This window comes from Mus caroli, unplaced genomic scaffold (genome assembly GCF_978045245.1).
Source record: "Mus caroli unplaced genomic scaffold, Mus_caroli_1 scaffold_2, whole genome shotgun sequence".
Lineage (NCBI taxonomy): Eukaryota > Metazoa > Chordata > Mammalia > Rodentia > Muridae > Mus > Mus caroli.
In genome coordinates, this window is record NW_028227257.1 from 16,122,712 (window position 1) to 16,146,014 (window position 23,303).

General features: G+C 44.7%; 2 protein-coding genes and 1 pseudogene across 4 annotated transcripts; 1 reads left to right on the plus strand and 2 right to left on the minus strand.

Moving 5' to 3' along the window:
- Positions 1–5,982: 5,982 nt before the first annotated feature.
- LOC147005738 (uncharacterized) lies at positions 5,983–9,705 on the minus strand. Its single transcript, XM_085835235.1, has 3 exons — positions 9,680–9,705; positions 6,311–7,269; positions 5,983–6,190 (listed from the first exon to the last, which is right to left on the minus strand). The coding sequence occupies exons 1-3, from the start codon at positions 9,703–9,705 to the stop codon at positions 6,099–6,101; spliced, it is 1,077 nt and encodes a 358-aa protein (XP_085691361.1). The 3' UTR covers positions 5,983–6,098.
- Oser1 (oxidative stress responsive serine rich 1) lies at positions 6,838–22,113 on the plus strand. Of its 3 annotated transcripts, XM_021156023.3 has the most exons (5): positions 6,838–6,937; positions 10,959–11,079; positions 14,982–15,095; positions 20,833–21,215; positions 21,297–22,113. In XM_021156023.3, the coding sequence occupies exons 2-5, from the start codon at positions 11,003–11,005 to the stop codon at positions 21,515–21,517; spliced, it is 795 nt and encodes a 264-aa protein (XP_021011682.1). In that variant the 5' UTR covers positions 6,838–6,937; positions 10,959–11,002; the 3' UTR covers positions 21,518–22,113. The 3 variants fall into 3 exon arrangements, with proteins under 3 accessions (XP_021011682.1, XP_021011680.1, XP_021011681.1); XM_021156021.2 differs by having other exon boundaries at positions 20,833–22,113; XM_021156022.3 differs by lacking the exon at positions 6,838–6,937 and adding an exon at positions 9,324–9,401 and having other exon boundaries at positions 20,833–22,113.
- On the minus strand, positions 17,571–18,227 carry LOC110289689 (large ribosomal subunit protein eL15 pseudogene; annotated as a pseudogene).
- Positions 22,114–23,303: the final 1,190 nt, after the last annotated feature.

A 23,303-nucleotide genomic window follows, 5' to 3' on the forward strand; every position in this document is an offset into this window, starting at 1 on the left:
GGGGCCCAGTCCCAAAGGATACATCTACAAAAATAACTCTGGCACCTAAGGCTCAGGGAACATTGTAGAAGACGAGGCAGAAAGGCCCTAAGAGCCAAAGGATCAGGGACTTTTCTGTGGGAGAGTGTCTCCTAGTAATGTCAAAAGCTACATCCATAGTCTCACAACATGAATGCCTAAACATGTATACACACATATATAAAATCAACAAAAGAGCAAGGAAGGGCATATGGGAAGGTTTGGAGGGAGGAGAGGGAAGTGAGAAACATACAATACTATTATAATCTCAAAAAAAAAAAAAGATTGAAGTTGAGCATCTTCTCACCTAAGGTGAACGTCTTTTTATGTGCTTCAGAGCCATCTGTAACCTCTTCTATGCTCTACTGTGTCTCTTACTCGTGTTCTCTTCTGTTGCTGCAGCTCTCAGCTGGGCTTTGTGGTTGGCTCAAGGGTCTCATGACCCTGTCATTGTTAAGGACTATAGTGCTATCATTGCATAGAGGTTAATTTTTATTACATTGTGTGTGTGTGTGTGTAAATGTATGCCACGGTACACACTGGAGGTCAGAAAACAACTTTCAGACGTCTGTTCTCTCCCTGTGTGGGCTCCAGGGTTGTTAGACTTGTTGGCCAGTGCCTTTGCCCACCGAGCCATCTTGCTGGCCTTAGTGGCCAGTGCCTTTGCCCACCGAGCCACCTTGCTGGCCTTGAGGTTTGTGGATGCTGTGACTTATTTTGCAAGGTTTAGATTCTGAGACTAAATTGGGTTTGAATGATGCGGAGACATTCAGACACAGACCTTCATGTATCTTTTACAGGTTGAACACATTCCTATAGCCAGTATCCGATCAAGACATGGATGTCTGAGAGAAACTTCAGAAGTCCTTCTCAGCAGTCCCTGGCCTCACCGTAAACTTTTTCCAGAGGCTTTACTTCTGATCCCATTTTCCACTTAAACCTCACTGATGTCACTGAACAACTGAAACTGTAAAATTCAAATGACAGAGGCCAGCTAGTCACTCCCCTGGGGTCTTTCAAGCCTTGAAAAGCTTTAAAGAGAATCTGGCATCCCTTGCCCTCTGCTGGCCAGAAATAGCTCCTAGGAAACAGTCTCACTCCTGGTGAGGATTATTAAACAGGATCCAGGAGCTCAGGCTGTGGCCAGTTTACCAGGAACTAGGAGAGGCGAGCTGGTGTGTTCAGAATACAGCACCGTAGCAGCCCTTTCCCTCCCTGTGCTGTTCCCCAACATTAGAGGAAAGCAATTGCCTAAATAAGAGTACGACAGCCTTGGGACCTACAGAGAGGGCAAATAGAACAGTCAATCCCTACCTACCCCACCCTTGCCTCCCAGGCAAGAGCCGGTGGGGAAAAGCCCCACAGCTCAGATCGAAGGCTGATGGGATCAGCTGTCATTAGTTGTGGTTCTAAACTGCCAATAAGCAACTGGAAGTCTTTGCTGAGATGATGGACTGATGGCAGAGGTTCCATAAGCTTGCTCATTCATCCAGTGCCCTGCCAAGGCTGAGCAGGATACAGGTGGGGGTGGGGTGGGGACAGGGGCAGCACAAGATGTGAGTCCTGCTCTGAAGTGACCATGACGTGCCCCGGGAGCTACAAGGGCATCTAAGCCACACAGGTAGGAGCAGATAGCAGGACTGTCGGGAGAACATGTAGCAGGCACTGCTTGCTGTCCAGACTCAGCATACAGCTGATGAAGAAAGGTGTTTGCATAGCCCGGTTAGTTTTTTCTTCAACTTGACATAAGTTGGAGTTATCTGGGAAGAGGAACCTTAATTGAGAAAATGCTTCCATCAGATTGCTTATAGACAAGCCTGGGGGCAATTTTCTTGTTTGATGATTGATGGGGGAGGGCTTAGGCCACTGTCTGGGCCATTTCTAGGCAGGTGGTCCTGGGGTGTATAAGAAAGCAATCTGCCCAAGTCAGAAGGATCAACCTTGTGAGCAGTCTTCCTCCATGGTGTCTAGGTTTGGTTCCTGCCTCCTAGCTCCAGATCTGAGTTGCTGCTTTCCTCAGTGACAGGGACCCAGGATCCATCAGCCAGATAGACCACGTTTTGATTACAGTGCTTTTATCACAGGGTAGAAATCCAACCAAGATGCTGGGTAAGAGGCCAGCAAGTGACTGACAGGTCCATCACCGAACCTGAGTGGAATGTCACTGGAGTACTATAGCTGAGGAAGGGCCTAGAGCTGGCGGGTGACAGGCAGAGGCCCGAAGACTGTAGGGAGGGTCACACCCATTCAGGACATGGTATGAAGGTCATGGTCCAAAAGTCTTTGTCAGGATGCCCCAGATCAAAAGGACGGACTCCATATATCTTGACTGGTGTTCTATATACCGGATACCCACTGAGTAACATATAGAATGTATCCTTTCTTAGCTGAGTTTTGCTTTCACCTGGAGTACTCATTCTTTATGCCCCACTTCTCAAGGCTAATCTTAGTGAACTAGGTAGGTCTGTGTCCAGCACCCTGAGTCTAGTCTTTCTAGAACCTTCTCTCCATCTTGTGTCCCTTCCTCAACATTTCTCCCAGACTCACCACCCTCTCACCTGCTGCTTTCTCAGGTGATACAAAGTACTTGCTGCTGGCACAGTGGCATCATGAGAATAACTAAAAATAACTCATGACGTTCTGGGCAAAGTCCAGGCTCTTTAACACACTCCTGGCACTTACACGGGGCTGGCCTCACCCACAGCTGTTCTTATTCTGCTCCTCCCTTTGCCCAGGCAAGTCAGTCACCAAAGCAGGCTGGGTACCTACTACCAGATATTGTGCTGTGCTTCTGGCTCAGTGGCTCTCTAAGGAGTCTTTCTTGACTGTTTTAGGTATGTGAGTACACTGTAGCTGTCTTCAGACACACCAGAAGAGGACATCAAATCTCATTACAGATGGTTATAAGCCACCATGTGGTTGGCTGGGAATCGAACTCAGGAACTCTGAAAGGGCAGTCAGTGCTCTTAACCACTAAGCCATCTCTCCAGCCCACACACTTCCTTCTTCTCAAGGGCTTCTGCACAGCACTGGGCAAGCAGTCGGTGATCAGTGAGGTCTGTGTGAGGAGTAACTGAGAAGAGGCACCTTGCCATGCTGTGCAAACCAAACACAGCTCTCTTTGCTCTCCCAGTCTTCCCAAATGATTACTATGCCCTGCCTCCAACTGTGGCAACAGGAAGCGTTTTCAGATAATTGTGAAGATTAAAGATATTTAAATTGTCACAGTGAACTTTCAACACTTTCCTTTGAGGGGTAATTACCCAGTGTGAAGTTTGTGTATTACAAGACTTTAGGCCCTGGGGATACATCATATTGTCAGCTCTAAGATATCTCTTCCCCCTCTTATTTTTGGCATCAGCTGAACTCAGGGCATTGCCCATGCTGGACAGGTACTCCACCAGTGAGCTATCTCCCCTGCTCAAGATGCCATTTTAAAGATTTGCCATTTATTGGAGGTGAAATTAAGAAAGAAAAAAAATGTGGGAAAATGTACACTTAACAAGTAGTAATGAAGAGACCAAGTCTATCCTCAGGGAAGCTCCTGTTTATGTGAACAATAGTAAATTTCTATAGTGAGATATATTGAAAGGTGACAGAGGGGCTAGAGAGATGGCTCAGTGGTTAAGAGCACTGACTGAGCTGGGTGTGATGGCGCATGACTTTAATCCCAGCACTCAGGAGGCAGAGGCAGAAGGATTTCTGAGTTCGAGGCCAGCCTGGTCTACAGAGTGAGTTCCAGGACAGCCAGGGCTACACAGAGAAACCCTGTCTTGAAAAACCAAAAAAAAAAAAAAAAAAAAAAAGCACTGTCTGCTCTTCCAAAGGTCCTGAGTTCAAATCCCAGCAACCACATGGTGGCTCACAACCATCTGTAATGGGATCTGATGTCCTCTTCTGGAGTGCCTGAAGACAGCTACAGTGTACTTACATATAATAAATAATAACTCTTTTTAAAAAGGCGACAGAGGATTTTTAAGGAAAAATCAAACAGTAAAAAAGAAATTAGGAGTGAAGGAGACTGCTGGAGTAGTCACGGAGACTCGCCTGGGGAAAGGGTACGAGCAGAGACCTGAATGAAGAGCTGAGCTGTGGGGAAACAATGTTCTAGTAGAGAACACAGCAAATCTGGGAAGTGTCTGGTAGGTTCAAGGCCACACAAGCAGAGGCTGTTGGAACCGAGACCCGGACCTAGGCAGACAACTTCAAGCTGACAGTGCTGTGGTCTGGCAGTGCAATGAGCGTCAGGTGTTAGAATGTGGAGGTTAAGAACAGTAACAGTCAGGAGGGAGATGGAGCCAGATTGCGCCTTCTTTTCCAGGCACCTCTTGGGTATGAAGTCATAGTCTCAGAAAGTGCCTAACTTTATGGAGGTGTGTTAACACAAAAAGTTCCTTTTACTTTTTAAGTACTTAATGTCTAACATATGCATTGGTCATGGTATCCGTTCACAGCAATAAACACCTAAGACCGACAACTCTCTGTAGAACGTGTAAAATCACAGGAATATTAGTTTGAAGACAGTAGAGTTACTACTGTTACTAGCATCTGTTACAACTGTTATTAGCCATCAGGGAGTTACAACAGGATTATTTTTTCACTGTGGGCCAGTTACTGTACAGAGAATTTGAAGGTTTTTTTTTTTTTTTTATAAAAGATTTATTTATTTATTTATTTATTTATTATATACAAGTACACTGTAGTTGTCTTCAGACACACCAGAAGAGGGCATCAGGTCTCAATTCAGATGGTTGTGAGCCACCATGTGGTTGCTGGGATTTGAACTCAGGACCTTTGGAAGAGCAGTCAGTGCTCTTAACCGCTACGACATCTCTCCAGCCCCGAATTTGAAGGTTTTATTCAGGACCCATCACAAGCTTTATGTTCAACAGCCCTACACAGGTGCTTCTTAGCTTAGGAAAGGGTCACATCCTATTCAGCACATCACAAGTGGAAGCATCCTTCGTCTAAAACACACTTAATACAACACAGGGCACTAGGAACATCAGCTTGCCCTTGTGATCCTGTGGCTGAATGGGAAGATGCAGCCCCTTCTGCGGGCCAGCATCCCCAAACGTATCACAGGGTGTATTTTAGCTTGAAAAAAAAAAAAATACCGGGGCTGGTGAGATGGCTCAGCGGTTAAGAGCACTGACTGCTCTTCCGAAGGTCCTGAGTTCAAATCCCAGCAACCACATGGTGGCTCATAATCTGTAATGAGATCTGACACCCTCTTCTGGTGCATCTAAAGACAGCTACAGTGTACTAATGAATAATAATAAATAAATCTTTAAAAAAAATACCAAAATTCAAAATCTGATGAAGTTCCCATCGAATGCAAAGGCTTTCCCATCATTATAGAGCAGGATCAGGAAAACAAAACAAAAAAAAACAAACAAACAAAAAAAACCCAAGCAAAGCAAGCAAGCCAAAGCCAAGCCAGCTGTCTGGAGACGGGGCTGGCTGTCCAGTGAAGTGTAGATTCCATTCTCTGTGGGTTGACTCTAGTTAAGCTGGACATGGCTATCCTCTCTAGCATCCACTTCTAGAAGAGGCCAACTTGGGTTCAGGGGAAAACCCACTCTAAGGTTTAGGTGCCAGACCCAACTCTATTGAGGAAAGTCGTCTTTCCACACAAGGGTCTGAAGTGGAACTCCAGAGTGGCAGGCGATGGGGAAACGTCCAAGATTGTCCAGGCCCTGACAATGGCGTTAGGGGGAGGTCTTTCACAGCTCACCCTTGCCATATGGGTAACTTGTCAGATTACTAAAAACCAGAGACTAGCCGGGCAGTGGTGGCGCATGCCTTTAATCCTAGCACTTGGAAGGCAGAGGCAGGCGAATTTCTGAGTTCGAGGCCAGCCTGGTCAACAGAGTGAGTTCAAGGACAGCCAGGGCTACACAGAGAAACCCTGTCTCGAAAAAACCAAACAACAACAAACAAAAAAAGCCAGAGACTGGTAAATTGCTTAATACCTTCTTGCAGAATTTAATATGTACGTGTATTGCCCTGTATTTCCCACTTGATGCTCCTAAACCATCCTTGGAAAAACAAAAGCAAAATGCCTTCGCTGAAACCGTTTAATTTCCAGACGTCCAAATATCAAGAGATACTTCAAAATTGAAGGCACGGGAGTCCGAGGCTGGGGAATCAACGCGAGTTTCAGGCTGGCCTAACAAATGAGATCCTGTTTTTTTTTTTTTTTTTTTAAAGCAAAACCCACAAAACCTAATAATTTCCATTCCAATTCCGGGCAGCATCCACCGCCTGGGCCTCGTCCAATTTTTAATACCTTCTTGGCTTCTCTGCGGACCCAAAGAGACGACCCACGGCGAGGGTTGTGGACCGAGTGCAAGCGCCCTTGGTGGCATGTAAGAAACTCCGCCGAGCATTCCCGGAGGCATCGGCTGGCGCAAACACTCCCGCAGCCCACCGAATCCCGTTGGCTTGGGGACTTCAAGAGGACAAGAAGGAAGCAGGCTATGCCAGGGGAGCGGCAGCAGCTCCATAGCTGCAAGGCAAGCCGCCGCCTCACGTGACAGCGAAGAGGAAGTAGGCACGCCCAAAAGCCTGCCGGGAGCGAACCCAAGCCAGGGGGCGGAGGGAGCGAAAAGAATAACAGGAAATGACTTAAGACGCACGTGCTTCGGAGAGGGGTTGGAGCTGGGGCTTCGAGAGGCGGGGCTACCGCCGTACGCCTGCGTAGTTGCGGCGGGCCGAGCTGCCGAGTCACCGAGGTGGGAGGAGCGTGAACGGTGAGCAGGGCGCGAGCCGAGGTTGCGCAGGCGCAGTACAACTCTAGAGGCGCGGGCCACCCTATCGGCGGGGTTTGGATCCGGGTCAGTCAGACGCGGCGGTCGCGGAGAGACGCTCGGAGCCGACGGGGCCGGAGTCCCGGGAGCGCCCCAGCTGCGAGGAGGTGAGTAGCCGGACAGGACGAGGAGGGCCGGGGACGTCGTGTCCGCCAGGCCTCCCACCCGCGGGAGGCGGAGTCCGGTCCTCCCGTCTGGTCGCGGCGTTTCCCTGCGCCGACTGCCCGGCCCGGCCCGGCCCGGCCCTCGGCTGCCGCGGCCTGGCGTGCCAAGTTGCGCGGCCTTCGCTTCCCGCCTTCCTGCGTTCCCGGGTTGCCCGGGCCGCGCCGGCCACAGCTTCCCCTTTCGCTCTCCTTGCCGCCCTTTGCCCCTTCCCGCCTTTTCCCGCCCTGCGAGTCGCACTCTTCTCCGCTTGCGTCCTGCGGCTTCTGCGCCGCAGCTTCACTCCTGCCTCCTCTCGGAGTCCGTGGTTGGCCAGGGCGGTCAGGGTAAAAACCCGAGACAGCTTCCCGCTTGGGTGTCCCTGGGTTCTGACCTTTTCCCCGCCGACTCCGCTTAACCGTGATAGGCAGAAAGGAACGAACGTGTCGCTTTGCCTGTAGTCCTGTGATTTGAGGGGTTGAGTGGGTGTGCCCAGAGAGGTGTGGATGTGTTCTCGTCCTAGGGACAGATTGATTCTATCCGGGCCGTTCTGGATAGGGTTGGCTAGTTTGTTGTTGTTGTCTTTCCTTTTCGGGACTCTGTAACTTCGAGAGGTTTGGGGAGATTTCTTCGCTTTAACTTTGTGAGGACGCGTGCAGATCTCATTTTCGTGTTGCTGAAAATGAGGAGTTCGACCGGAAACTTTAAGGAGAGCTTAGTTTAAAGCTTCAGAAGTGTAAACAAGACAGTGCACACGGTATTGGTGGAAAGAAACTGGGGTGTGATTTGACTTAAAACCACGAAAAGTAACTTCTTACGGGCTTTTTGCAAGTCTGAGGTCTTTGGGCATTCTTTGGAAGTAAGAGCACTGAAGGGGTAGGGTAATAGGAGAACTTCCACAATGTAATGTAAATGAAGATAGGCAATTCACTCACCTGTTGGTTTAAAGCGGTTGGGTTGATGCTTCCAGAATGGAAAGCTAGGAACTGGGGGGAGCATAACAACCCATTTGTAATTGCAAGCATGCTCTGATCTAGCCCCCCCCCCCCCCCCCAGGTTAAGCCTAGGATACTCACTTTTGCTCTGGCTTAAAGTAACTGAAGAAAAACATGAGCAGTCACAGTGGTGGACGCTTGAAAACAAGTTAGGCGATACTTTATTCTCAGTATTTGGTTTGCAGCCAGATTTTTATTTTGGGCTGTAGGGGTTTTTAATGATATATCTGGTAGTGTCTCAATAAGAATGCTAAGTTTGTATTAACATCTAGGGTGGTCACCTGCCATACTATTAAGTCAGCACTGTGTAATTAGAAGTTGTGAGGCTTAGCTGGGAGGCTTCCTAGCCAAGTGTGAGTCCTGGAGGGTAGGAGTGAGATGCCCTCCCTACTGAAATGGGGTTCCTGGGACCCCTGTATTCAGTTCAGCCTCTGTTGTGGCATCCAAGGTAGAACTAGGAATCCTAGAAGTACTTGTGAAAGGAGTGGCTCTCTGCCTGTGGTGTTTACCAGTGTCTTATGTGGCTTGGAGTGTACTTAAATGTTGACTGATTGCCACACAAGTCAGATTGAGAGAACTACTATAAACCTCACTATTAATTTTTCTTTTTACTTGTATTATGTGTATGAGAGTGTTTTATATGAAGGGCAGAGTGCAACTTGGGAAGTTGTTTCCTCCTGTTATTCAGGTTCTAGGAAACAAGCTCAGGTGCTCAGGCTTAGTAGCCATTCACCCTTACTCTGTGAGCCATCTTATCAGTCCTTACAAATTCAGCTTTCATGGAGTTGTGGTAGCAAAAAGAAATTGTTTACAACCTGTGATAGACCTTTGTAGATGTGGGAGCTCCAGACACACCAGAACTTACCCTCCTTAGTATATAGAATATTGTGTGTTTGGAGGACTCCTACTCCTGTGAAGAATTAGATGAGTGAAACTTAGTCATGTGGATGAGGTTTCCTTGTGTTTGACCTGGTTAAATAAACCACATATTTGGGAGCGTGGGCTGTTGTCTTCTGATATTGAAGTGAAAACTAGCTAAATTCTTTTTTTTTTTTTTTTTCCCCCTTTTTTCTTCAAGACAAGGTTTCTCTGTGTAGCCCTGGCTGTCTTGGAACTCACTCTGTAGACCAGGCTGGCCTCGAACTCAGAAATCCGCCTACCTCTGCTTCCCAAGTGCTGGGATTAAAGGCTTGTGCCACCACGCCTTGCTGGCTAAGTTCTTTTGAGGGTGAACATACACACAAATGTCAAACATTGTGACATCTTGACCTTTGGAATATTAGAGGTCTCATAATAACACATAAAACTCTTCTGAGAAATAAGATGATCTAGAATCAGTACCCAGAGGTCCATAGAGAGGCACTGATCTCTTTGAGAGTGCCTGGGGGTGGGGGGTGGGGTGGGGTGGCTAGGGGGTACCAGGTTAAGTATAAAGGTAAAATATATCTTTGCCTTAAAAAGTATATATTGCTTTCTAGGTTTTTTTTTTCTTCTTCTCTCACTTTTTGGATACTGGCGTGTTTATTCAAGATTTAGTATTTTGGTAATTTTAAGATTAGATTTGAGAATTTGTGTTGTCTGTTTGAGTTAATGATCCCTTTATCTCCTTCCTTGGTGTTACAAGGAGAGTACATGGAGTCATATTTGCAGAACAGTATTCTATGAGTTTCTTTTCTACTTCTAACTAAAGAGAAGTTCTGCTTTGTTCTTTACCTGTTTTTGAGTATAGGCATCGGCATTTCTTGTGTAATAACTACAGCACCCAAAGCTTACAAACCTAATAAGAGTTTTTGGTCAAAGGAGTAGAGTATAAAGGAACCAGCAATGACAGCAGCCTTTATCCCTGTTTTAACAACAGCAGCATAAAGTTCTTCATGTATGCTGATACATTGGTTAAAATTGCTATGTACAAATGATGTGGTGTCATAAAATCATACTTAGAATTGTTAGGATCAGACTAGACAGATACTCAATAGCATTTTAATTAATCAGAGTGTTGCAGTTTGAGCTTTCTCTTGTCTCTCTGATAGTAATTTTGTCGATAGGTTTCTAGGCATGGACAGCCAGGGAGCTTTTCTCACTTCATTTAGTAGATTGAAACATACATAGTTCTTAGATTTTTGTTTCCAAAACTATAAGAGTTTAAAGCATTAACTATTTAGGTCGTTTGGATACTGTTGGTTTGTGTCTCTGGAATGAACTACAATCCAGAATTGGAAGGCTCACCTGTAATCCTGATCTTTTTTTTTTTTTTTTTTTTTAAACCTACTTTTTTTTTTTTTTTTAAGATTTATTTATTTATTATATGTAAGTACACTGTAGCTGTCTTCAGACACTCCAGAAGAGGGCGCCAGATCTTGTTACGGATGGTTGTGAGCCACCATGTGGTTGCTGGGATTTGAACTCTGGACCTTCGGAAAAGCAGTCGGGTGCTCTTACCCACTGAGCCATCTCACCAGCCCCTGTAATCCTGATCTTGAGGCTGGGAGATAGAAGTTTCTGACCTCGATCTTGAGGCATAGTGGCTATACATCCCAGGAGACTAAGACAAAGAAATCTGAGTTTGTCAAGGTCATCTGGGGCAAAACAAGTCCCAGATTCAGGCATGGTGGCACACACTTTTAATCTGGGCCACACCTGCTGGAGACCTACATAAGGACATTAAAAGAAAGATTTCTCTTCGCCTCCTTGCCTTGTGGGACTGAGCAATCCTTAGACGTCCATTCTCAGTGGCTGCTGACCATTGTTGGGGAGTTGGACTATAAGCCATCAACAATTCCATTACTATATATAGAGAGACTATCCATAAGTTCTGTGACTCTAGAGAACCCTGACTGATAACAGTCGTGTATGTGTGTGCGCACATGCATGATAAGCTCTGTATGTAACCTGCTGCTTAGAAATGAAACATTTCTCTCTTAACAGTAATTGTGTAAGCAAATAAAAAAAGTCTTGATTCCACTAATTTTCACTTTTCTTATTTCCTTTTTAGTATTAACGGGAGGGAACATCAATAGGCGTACAGAAACCTTCACAATGAAATCCGAAGCCAAGGATGGAGAGGAGGAAAGCCTGCAAACTGCCTTCAAGAAATTAAGAGTGGACGCATCAGGGTAACTGAGCGTGTGACATGTGGCTTAGGACTATTTACTGGATTTAAATAGTCTTTGTTTGAAATGTTGCTCTTGTGGCTTCTTGGTGCATCCCAGGGTATGTAAATGGTAATGCCTGTGTATGTTCTGTGTAAGGAGGTCCTTTTTTCCTATTTTAATGTTAAATATTTAAATGTTAAATCAAGTAGTATCTCGTCAGTGACTTCTCATATACCTCAGGGGAATCACAGTATTTTTTATTTTTTTACTAAAAGTGAATTGGCCCACTAAAGGTCTATGAAGACATTCTTGATTTCATAGTCTCTTAATTGATTGTCTATGGAAACCTGCATTCAGTAGAGATCTGTCACAAAGATCAATAGTCTTAGAGCTGTTGGCTAACTAATTGGAGCATTTGCAGACCAGCTGCTATCTTAAATATTATTTCACCCTTTAAAAATGTTGTGTGCAGATAGATCTCTTATGGTAGTTCTTCTGGCCTAAGCAGATGAAAGAAATGTTGTTAATGAACATGATCTCTTTCAGCGAGTGCAGCAGCACTGAACACCCCAGCTGAGCAGTAGAGTAGTGATCAATAGTTCTGGTCACAGCATTTCACCTGCCCCAGTAGTAAGTACTTGGAGCACATTTAACCCTCTACTATCCTAGAAGACAGGCACTGCCGTCATCTTAGTTTAGAGGCTGCTCACAAAATTAGGTCCCTTTCTACTGGTAGAAGTTAGAACTGGAGTTTGCACTCAGAGTGTCTTGCTGCAGAGCCTGTTCTTAGTTATTCTTTCATGTTGTCCATTGCAGACAGCATCGACATAGTTTACAAACTAACAACAAGTAGATGCTAATAGCTGCCTTCCTGTGACTGGTGCTTTTTCTGGCTTACCCTGGAATAGTTATGCTACTAGATTAGCTCAGTGGATGTTAAGATACTCAAGCTTGCCTCCATGGTACTTTAGAAAAGCGTCATTTCCCAGTGGTTTCCAGCACAGGTTTTGCCATATCAGTGCTAAGATGCACTCCTTTGTTTAGGGCTTTTGAGACAAGGTCTTACTATGTATCCCACTCTGGCCTCCTAGTCCATCCATCATTCTCAGTCTTCTCAATGCTGGCATTATATTCATGTCCCATTGTTCCCAACTCTTCATTGTTGCTGTTTTTGATAGAGGTACTCTGTCGTGTAGATAGAACTGGGGCTCTGGCTGATGGTAACTAAGTGCTGTGCCACTGAGCTGTATCTCCCAGCCGTGATCGACCTTTTGAGAAAAGGAAATGAAGTGGAAAAGCATAACTCTAGATTGTGGTTTTAATATATTTGTGAATTTTGGTGTATAAATTATTTTTAAATCTTAAAAAAATTTTAGAAATACACATACATACATACAAATCCTCTAGTATATAAACCTATATAACTAACTCTTCACATGTACACTTCTCCCGGGTGTTTTAAGAAATTGGAATGTAAGCTCTGTGTTGTGGCACATAATTTTAATCCCAGCACTCAGGAGGCAGACAGATCTCTCTGTATTATGAGTCTGGTCTACATAGGGAGTTCCAGGGCAGCTAGGGTTATATAAAGAGACCCTGCTACACAAAGAGAAATTAGAATGTAAAATCAAGCTAAAAATATAATTAAGCTATTGATGGCACTACGAGTTATTCAGACCGTTATAAAATGCCTTGCAAACTGTCCATGCAGTTTATGGTTGTAAATTACATGTTTGGGCACTGCAGACGGGGCTCAGTGTGAAGAGCGCATTCTGCTTTTTCAGAGGACCAAAGTTCAGCTCCCAGCACCTATGGCTTTGGCTATTTGTAACTGCAGCTCCAAGGAGATCCTGCGCTTCTTGCTTCCACTGAGAGAACATGCCCATTCATAGACAGAGATAATAAATAACAAAACATGCCTTGTAAAGAAATTACATACTTGTAGTATGTGCTATGCCTTTGTTAGAGTCACAGGAGGAACAGTAGAGAATATTTGAGAAGGGATGAGTAATTAGTGTGACTAAGCAGAATAAGACTTGGAGAATCTCTGCAGTGACTGTTTCTGTTTCCTACTGTTGTCATACACCCCGACGAAGGGGACTGCCGAGGACTGACTCATTAAGCTTTACTAGGAATTTAGCATGATCCTGTTCAACAGGTTTTGATTTTCAGTGGTATTTGTCTTATCAGAACAAATGTCTTTGTATTTGTTATAAATCAATAAACCTTTTAATTTGACTATAAAATATTTTAGGAAAAATAAAAGGCTAAGAAGTAAGAGTCACAATTTACTTTTTTCTTTTCTTTTTTTTTCTTTTTGTTGTTGTTGTTTTTCGAGACAAGGTTTCTCTGTGTAGCCCTGACTGTCCTGGAACTCACTCTGTAGACCAGACTCAAAGATCCTCCTGCCTCTGCCTCCCGAGTGCTGGGATTAAAGGTGTGCGCCACCACGCCCGGCTTTGATGGTTTTCTGAGATATGAACAAGGTCTGTCTGTTTAGTCAGGCTGATTCCAGGCTTGTGATCCTCCTCAGCCTTCTGAGTGCTGGGATTGAGGGTATAGTGTTTTAGATCATGCTGTACACTGGAATTTACCATAGTGTCTCTTACGATAATTCGAACGTGCTCTCGTGTCAAGTTCTTTGTGCTTATACTTTTAGGACAGGGTCTTACTAGGTAGCCCAGGCTGCCCTGCACCTTTCTGTAGTATGTAGCCCAGATTGGACTTAACTTACTGCAATCCTTCTGCCACTCTTCTAGAATTACAATCAGGCACTACCATGTTTGTTTGTATGTGTATGTGTGTGTGTGTGTGTGTGTGTGTGTGTAGACAAGACAACTTGGAATGCTATTCCATGGGTGCTCTCCATCTGTATTTTGTTTGTTTTTTAAAGACAAACTGTCTCACTAGCCTGGAGCTTGCCAAGTAGGCTAGGCTGGCCAACCAGTGAGCCCCTGGATCCTATCCTTCCCCCCAACCAGCTCTGTGATTACAAGCACACACAACTACACTTGGCTTTTTAATTTTAATTTTGGGGTTCAAACTCAGGTTCTTGTGTTATATATATTTTGGAAGGACTTATCAAAGTGCTAAGGTTGATAGTCTTGATACAGATGGTTCTCATTTACATTTTTAAGAAAATGTTCTTAGCTGGGAACCCATATTCCTTTGTACACTTTTAGAGTAAAGCTGTAACAGAGTAACAGCAGTTCAGATTTGCTAGTTGTAAGAATAGGAACATCTTTCTAAAAGTTGTAAAATACCCAGAAATGCCATTCTTTGCTAGTTGAATTGACTCTTAACGATAGGTTCCTAAACTTAGTTCCTATGTCTGTGGTTTCGTAGGTGAAAGAACATCAGTGTCATTAGCATTCTCTCTGAACATAGAAGGCTTGATCTGCCCCAGATAAACAGCCTGAAACTCTATTTATAGCCCACTGCTGGTTGCACTGCTGGTTGCTCTGGCTTATGATCTTGCAATCATGGGTTTTTAGGGATCTTTCCAGTTTGGTTTTGGAGGAAATTTCACATTAAAAGCTTAATTTTTTTATTTGTTTTCTTATTTATTGATTGATTAGTTTTTGAGATAGGATTTCCCTGTGTAACTGTTTCCCCTACCCAGCTTTGATTACAAGCATTTACCATAGTGTCTCTTAAAATAGTTCAAACATGTGGTTTCTCTGTTCTTCCTGGAACTCGCCTTGTAGATCAGAGTGGCCTTGAATTCACAGATCCACCTGCCTCTGCCTCCTGAGTGCTGGGATTAAAGATGTGTGCCACCATGCCCAGATCAAAGCTAAATTTTGAGAAGTGTAAACTAGAAAGAAAAGGTGTCATTCAAAGTTGGATTGGGGTTAGTGAGGGTGGAAAGTTGTCCTCGTGATGTAGCTTTCCATCACAGTGAACTTTGTTCTTGTCCTCAGGTCCATCATATCTCTATCTGTTGGAGAAGGCCCAAGTGTCAGAGCATCAGTCAGAACAGCAGCAGATGATACCAAACCGAAAACCATGTGTTCTTCTAAAGACAGTTGGCATGGGTAAGAGTGCCCCCTTCCCTTTTAATTATAATTATTTATTTGGGGTGTGGTACCTTCCAGGGAGTGTGTATGGAAATCAAAGGACAACTTTTGAGACTTAGTTCTCCACTGCATATGTTTCAGGGATCAAACTCTGGTTGTCAGGCTTAGCATAAGGACCTTTATTCTAAGCTCTCTCTGGCCTGGGTAAGAGGTCCTATGCAGAAGATCGTTTTGTTTGGGGCCTTAAATGTGTGCCTGCTTATTTGCACGTGCATCTGTTTGTATTTTTTTTGTTGTTTTTGTTTTTTTTTTGTTTTGTTTTTTTTGGTATATGCATGTGCCTGTGCAGGCGAGAGCAGTGTTGGAATCCCTGGAACTGGATTTACAAGGAAGATGTGAGCCACTTGGGTTCTCTGTAAGAAAAGCAAAAGCTCTTAACCACAGCGCCATCTCAGCCCCCACTCCTTAAAGACTTTCGTCTTGTTTCTATTTATTTTCTGTTGCGAAGAGATGCCATGGCCAAGGCAGCTGATAGAAGAACGAGTTTTGAGCCTCACAGTTTCAGAGGTTGGAGTCCTTACCCATCATGGCAGGGAGCGTAGTAAGTAGGCCGGCAGGTGGGCATAGTTGTGGAGTGGTAGCTGAGAGCTCACTTCTGGAGACACAGCTGTGAGGAGAAGAGAGACTGGCAGTGGTGTGGACTTTTGAAACCTGAGAGCCCTCCTCCAGTGACACACCTCTGACAAGATCATACCTTCTAATCATTTCAGACAGTTCCACCAACAGGGGGCCAAGTATTCAAACGTAGGAGCCTATGGGGCCATTCTTAAACTACCACATTGAGTAATTTAGGGTTGGGTTTTCTTTCCCAAGTTTCCTGCAGAGAGTATGCTGTGATCCGACCTTATAAGACCCAGTGATTCTTCTCAGATACTCACTCTGGCCAGTTTGGCCATCGACTTACCAAGTAGCTCAGTCTGGCCTCAGGTAGCTTCCCAGTTTCTGGAGTGTTAAGCCCGAGCTCCCTCCCATGCCTGACTTCACAGGTTTTAAAAATGAGTTTACTGAGACATTTTCTGTCTTCATGTTTCTGCTGGTGCACAGCAGAGAAGCACGCTTAGCAGCTGCGAGACATCCCCAGCCTTATTATACAGTCCAGTAGCTTTTGTCCTAAGGTCTGTGATGCTTGAAGATAGTGTTAGAGTGTCAGTTTCTGCCAGCGTGAACAGTGTATTTCTTTCCTGGCTTTTAAATTACTGGTGGGTCACATAAATAGCATGTGGCTTGATTCTGCTTATTCAGTCTACTAAGGGCTTTTCTTTTTTCTTTTCTTTTTTTTTTTTTTTTTAATTTGCTGAGTTTAGTGCATTTGTTTTGATAACTGGTGTATTTGCACTTTTGCCATTTTAATTTATTTTACAACTTTTATAACTTTTTTTTGAGACATGAAGTCTCACTCTATAGCCCAGGCTGGTTTAAAGTTCACTGTAGCCCAAGCTGGCTTTGACTTCCTGGCCAGTTCTCCTTCATAGGAACCGTGTCCACTGTTAGGTAGGGTTTTTCTGTTTTCCCTCCCTTACCTACTGCCCTTTCTTCATCTTTTACTAAATGATTTGAAAAAAAAATTTTTTTTTACCTCTACTAATTTAGAAGGTATTTATCATCTTTTTAAAAAGCAGCTGGCTTTGAAGCCATAGCTTTTAATAAAGGCCAAAAGTTAGCGTTATAAACCCCCTTAGTACTCATTTGATTGCCTGTCTTTCATGTTGTGATAACTCAGAATGCTGATCCTGCTTTACTTTGAATCCCACTGGTTAGGTTTTGTTGTTATCACTAGTGGCAATTTGTTAATAATTCTTCGCCCACAGTTCTTGTACTCTAGATCCTGCCACCTCCAACCTCCGTTTCTATTCCTAAATAGTTCATTTGGTGAAAGTCCATTAGTAAATGAGGCTTTACAGTGCTCTGTGTAGAGTACATTTGAGTGGTTTTCCCTGGGCTATCCAGAAGTTCGGTGGTGGAGTTTGCCTAGGGTATGACAAGCCCTTCGTGTCTGTTCATTCCCCAGCACTGCAAATAATTAGGAGTGGTTACCTCTGGAATTATATAATATTGTGTTCTGTTGGTGAATACTTTGCCCCCTTCCCAAACTAGCCACACTGAATAAATCTCAATTTCTGGTCTTTACTATTTGTCTATTTTAATTGGTTTCTTGAGGATAGAGCCTAGCTTCTTAGGCGCAGATTGTGACCCCAAGTTTGGTGACAAATATATTTTGCTTTATCTGAGAGAACCCTTGTTTCATCTTTGTTTTGGAAAATAGATTGGTTGTATCTGAAATTGTTGTTTCTGGATTGACAAGTTTTAGTTCTTGGAGGAGTTTGTTGTCTTCTGGCTTTGTTGTGCTGCTGTTGAAAGGCCTACATTTGCCTAAGGTCTTTTTTTTTTTTTTTTTTTTGACTGTCCTAAATTGTTTATTGGATATGGATTTTACAAATATCACGTGCATTAGCGGTAATGGTGGAGCTGGAGAGTATTGCGCCTTCTCCAGGCTGCACGGCGGGAACCACCAATAGTGTGGTGGAACTTGTGGCCCTTTCCAAGGCCACGGTTCTTTCGGCCAGCAGATGTCAGCCCACGCATCTCTCTGTGTTTGTGGACTGGTTTGGTGATCCACTGGGTGTCAGGATTTCTTCTGATAGCTTTATGGAACGGATCAATGAGGATAACCTCAAAAAATTTATATGTGGAATCTTCACCAACCCAGTAGGAATTCAGGACTCTCAAAGCCCCACAATGGCGCCCAGCTCTCTCCTCAGCAATAGACCGAAGGCTTCGGGCAAATTTCAGCTGGTTAACACCATGGTGGACAGGCTTGCCGTAAGTTGCACCCTTAGGAACTGGGCGTTTACGACCACCACGGCGGACATGAATCCTGTAAATGACATAGCCTTGCTTAGCCTTGTATCCCAGTCTTTAGCTTTATCAGGCCGGGTGGGGCGGGGAGCCTTGTGCAGTGCAGAGAGCTGGCGGTATTGCCAGCAGCGGACCCTCAGAAGAAAGCGCATCACGTCGGACTGCTTCTTCCTCCATAGCTCCTGGATGTATTTGTATGCACCCATCTTGGCTCACCTGATGGCCGCCGCCAGAGGAAAGCTGCCTAAGGTCTTTGCCATGGTCTTTTAAATCACATCTTCTCTCATTATGTGTTTCTGTTCCTCTGTGCTGCTGGAGCTTAAACCTAGCTCACTCCACAGCTAAGCTAGGCTGCCTAGACCTCTCTTTATTCTCTTTCATGTTTTGTTTGTTTGTTTGTTTGTTTTTGTTTTTTAAGGGTTTCTCTGTACAGCCCTAGCTGTCCTGGAACTCACTCTGTAGACCAGGCTGGCCTTGAACTCAGAGATCCGCCTGTCTCTGCCTCCCAAGTGCTGGGATTAAAGGTGTGTGTGCCATCACCACCCAGCTTGTTCTTTTTATTCTTAAAACAGATTCTAAATGTAGAGCTCTTCTGTTAGACTGACTGCTTTTACAAGATATGTTTTCCTTTTCTCTAGTACCTTTTAGGCCACAGGTTAGCAGACCTTTTATAGAGTGGTAAACACACCTATGACCCCAGCTCTTGAGAGCCTGAGAAAGAATTTCCAGTTTGAGATCTGCCTTAATCTACAGCGAGGCACTGTATCAAAAAAAAAAAAAAAAAAAAAAAAACAGGTGGCAAGGGGTTAGGAAGAGAGGGACAGACAGACAGACAAAGCCAAGGATACTGTGTAGGAGCTTACTAAAGAGAAGGCTCATCACTGTTGTTGCGCCATCTTTCTGGCACTTCAGTTGCTGAGGCAGTTTCAAGATAAAGTGGTCAACCTGGTGGGGGTTCTGCTAGAGTACGTGGTAAAGGGCACCCACTTAACTCTGTCTGAAATAGACCCAGCTCTTCTAGTGTGCTGCTCCTCTACCCTCCAGATTCCATTGTGCTTTTAGATGTTTTATTCTGTTGTGTGTATACACATAGATGTGGGCATGAACCACAGCACACATTTGGAAGTCACAGGACAGTTCTGGGGAATTGGTTCTCTGTGTCCACTCTAGGTTCTAGGGATTGAGCTCAAGCTATTAGATTTGTGAAACTATTACTTATTGAGTCATCTCCCCTGTCCCTGCTTGGATTCTTGAACTAAGATGCTACTTCTCAATGCCCAACTTGTAGGTAGTAGCTAAGTAGGCCCCGAAAGGGAAAGAAAGAGAAGAAGAAGAATGGTCACCCTATCCTCATCTCCATAGCTCACAGTTGCAGCCCTTTGAAGAGCAGGGTTCGCAGACTGTACAAAACAAGACCAGCAAAGCACATGCTGAGCATGTGTGAGGCTCTGGCTTGACCCAAGCTCCACTTTAGCAAAAGAAGCAAGTGGAGGGACAGATCTAAGTCACCCTACAGGCTGCAGTCTGCTGACCTTTGTTATAAATAGATTTTCTTCCTGTAATAGTTCTCATAGCAGTATTTTATTTAGTGTGTTTCATTTAATACAGTTTTATTTTCCTTTCCCTTTCTATTTCTGTGAGACGGGGTCTCACTGTAACTCAGGCTGGCCTTGGGCTTATAGTCCACTTCACTTCCTGGGAGCTGGAGTTACAAGTGTGCTTCCTGTCTAGTTGATTTTCCCACCTTCTCTATTTCTCCCCACCCCCCCAACCCCTCTTGAGACAGGTTGTTTGTTTGCCTGTTTGCTTGTTTTTAATGTAGTCCTGGCTGTTCAGTAATTTACTATCATGTATGCACAGCACATGTATGCCAATTTCTCCCCCAAATAGATTAACTTGTTTTTTAAATACTATTTTAAAGTTCTAGCTGCTGCTTCGTTGTCTTTGTCTTCCTCCTCCTCCTCTTCTTCCTCTTGTTTTCTAATGTGCTTGTTGGTTTTCATTCTCTTTTCTCCATTCAGCTTTTTTATTTAAATGTTTGCTCTACAGTGCACTTAATTCTCAGTGTCTAGAAACCTGGCATACTAAATCTTCTGTTCGAGTCTGTGCTGGGTCTGTGTGCTCATGCGTCTGCGTGCACTCACGTGTGAAGGCGAGGGGCTTGTGGACTGTCGGTCTTCTTCAGTTGCTCACCCCTCTTCTGGTTTTGTTGTTTGTTTGTTTGTTTGTTTGAGGTAAGGTCTTGGACTCTGGAGCTCCTTGTACCTAGCTGGGCCGGCTGACCAGCATGTCCCGGGGATCTTCCTGTTTCCCCAGCATGAGAATCACAGGTGCTTGCCACTGCACCCAGCTTTTCGTGGTTGCTGGCATGGCACACATTTTACTGACTGAGCCAGCTCTCACTTCTGTTACTTTTATTGTTTGTTTTTGTTGGCTGTTAGCAGCAATAGTGATTTGTAATGCCAATACTCTTTCCGTCAGTGCTGACACAGTGGGTTTGTAGCATTAGCCTTGTTACTGGAGCCATATTTGGGCTGATGGGACTGTATTTTGGTTTTACTACATCAGTTAATCTGCTTCTCCCACGCTCACAAACCAAGAGTGGAAGAAATAATTGTTCTACACCGTGTCTCCCATATGTCTGGTCTGGGTGATTATGTTCTCTCACTTGTTCCTGTGGATTGCTAACAAGGGATGCTGAATTTGAGACACAAAGTCTTAAGTAGTTTGGAAATAGAGGCATTGATGGTCTTGAACTCAAAGGTCTGTTTCTGGCTTTCATGTGGTTTCTCTCAGGAGGGCTCTGTAGCTCCACATCACGTGTCTTTTTCTCTTTTAGGTCTACAAGGAAGTCTTCACGAGGAGCAGTGAGAACCCAGCGTCGCAGACGTTCTAAGTCCCCTGTCCTTCATCCTCCCAGATTCATACACTGCAGTGCAACAGCGCCTCCTTCCAGCAGCCAGCTCACGCACAGAAGCCAGACCGAGCCACCCGATGGCAGCAGTGGACGGGGACTTTCAACACCCAAAGAGTTCAACGCAGGAGAAAACTCTACTTCTCTTGATATTAATCACACAGGAGCAGCCATTGAGCCTCTGAGAAGTTCGGTTCTGAGGCTCCCATCAGAGAGTAAAACAGAAGAGCTCTCTGATGCTACCCAAGTCTCCCAAGAAAGTCTTACGGCTAACGATCTCTCTGACTTTCAATCTGTTTCCAAGCTAAGTCAGGGCAAGCCATGTGTGTGTGTAGGCAAGGAGTGCCAGTGTAAGAGGTGGCATGACATGGAAGTGTATTCCTTTTCAGGTCTGCAGAATGTCCCTCCTCTGGCCCCAGAACGAAGATCACTTGAGGACTACTCTCAGTCACTGCACACCAGAACTCTGTCTGGCTCGCCTCGATCCTGTTCCGAGCAAGCTCGTGTCTATGTGGATGATGTGACCATTGAGGACCTAGCAGGCTACATGGAGTATTACTTGTATATCCCTAAGAAAATGTCCCACATGGCAGAGATGATGTACACCTGATAACAAAAGGCCAGTTCATGTGCTTTAAACCAATGAAAGGTTATCAGAGGTTTAGTTAACGGCAGACCCGGTGGCCACTCTGTGAGAAGACATCTCTTTCTGCTCACTGTGCTTGCAATAAAAACTATTCTTGGCATCTCAGTTACTCTTCATTCTGTCAGTTTACTGGGTTCTTAGGTACCTGTCAAGGCAAGCAGGTCAAAGAAAATCTCCTAAAAATGTTCTGAGGGCTGAAGAAACCATAATGACTGGAGACTGGCAGCGGTGGGGACATGGAGACATCCTTATAAGACAGCATATTTCAGACCTGCTTACGATGTGGCAGCAAGAAACTCACATGTGCATCTGTAACTGGACTGAACACTTACCGTGCTGTAGATGCCAGCCCATCAATAGTAGAGCTTATGAGACTCATTTAAACTGTCTTTGGTTTAACACGGGTTTGTGTCATTACAGGTTCTTACGTTACTGTTGAGTCAGATATCTAAGGTTTAGATGCAGTTGGAATAAACCAGGTGGCCTGGCCTGTTTTGTTTTGAGGGAGTCATTAACCTTACTGTCACTAAATAAATCCCTGCTGGTGCTGTTTATCCAGAGGTGGTGTGTGGTGTTTCTTAAGCTGTTTAAAGTGGGACTGCTAAGCACTTGGTATGTATGAGTGTGTGTTGTACTGAAATCAGTGTGTTGTGTTGCCTCCATCTCTGGTGTGTGATGTTTTGTTTGTGGTCAGTTGCAATATAGGTCTTTCCCCCCCCCCCCCCTTTGGTTTTTCGAGACAGGGTTTCTCTGTGTAGCCCTGGCTGTCCTGGAACTCACTCTGTAGACCAGGCTGGCCCCGAAATTTGCCTGCCTCTGCCTCTGCCTCTGCCTCTGCCTCCCAAGTGCTGAGATTAAAGGCGTGCACCACCACTGCCTAGCACAATATAGGTCTTATGCCACTCAGTATGTTTTAGACATTACCCCCTACCCTAAAATCTCTGGAGGATTTCATACCTGATAGACTTATGGTGAGTTGTTATAAAGTCCTCTCCGAAGTTTGGTTAAATGGCTCAAGCTCAAGCTCACTTTTAACTGGAAGGATGAATTCTTACTTTTTCCAGGTGATTTGGTTTCTTCCTTTTTTTCTTTCCTTCCTTCCCCGAGACAGGGTATTCCTATGTAGCCTGGCCTGGAATTCCCTTTGTAGACCGTGCTGGTCTTGAACTCAGAGATCTGCCTGCCTCTGCCTCTTGAGTGCTGGAACTAAAGGCTTATGCTACTATGCCTGGCCTGCTTTTATATTTTATGTGTTCCTTGTAGCTTCTATTTTAATTCACATTATGCATCCCTAAAATTATGAAAATCCATGAAAGATACTAGGAAGTTTGTTTCATTCAGTTTGCAGGGTAAGTCTTCACTGTTCACAAAAGTACCTTATTGGCCTTTTTGAGTTGACTCAAGACTGGATCTGGGTTTCCCATAGGAGTCCTTTCACTTGGGAGAAGTAGGGAACTTTTTCTAGACAAGTCTAAAACCTAAGCTTTGGGAGACAGCTGCTAGCTTAGTATACATCTGGTAAAGAGAAGGCACTTGTTAGAGCGAGGAGCGAAATGTCACCATGGCACTGGTGGTGACGGATGTGGACGATATAATCTTAAGGCAGCTTTTCCAGGACAGGATGAGGAAAACAGGATTGTTGACTTTGCATATCTTCCTAATGTTTGAGTTCATAGACATCTGCATGTAGTCTCCGGGAGACAAATTAGGTGATGACCAGTAACTAGTGTGCCTCTAAGCCAGGGACCTT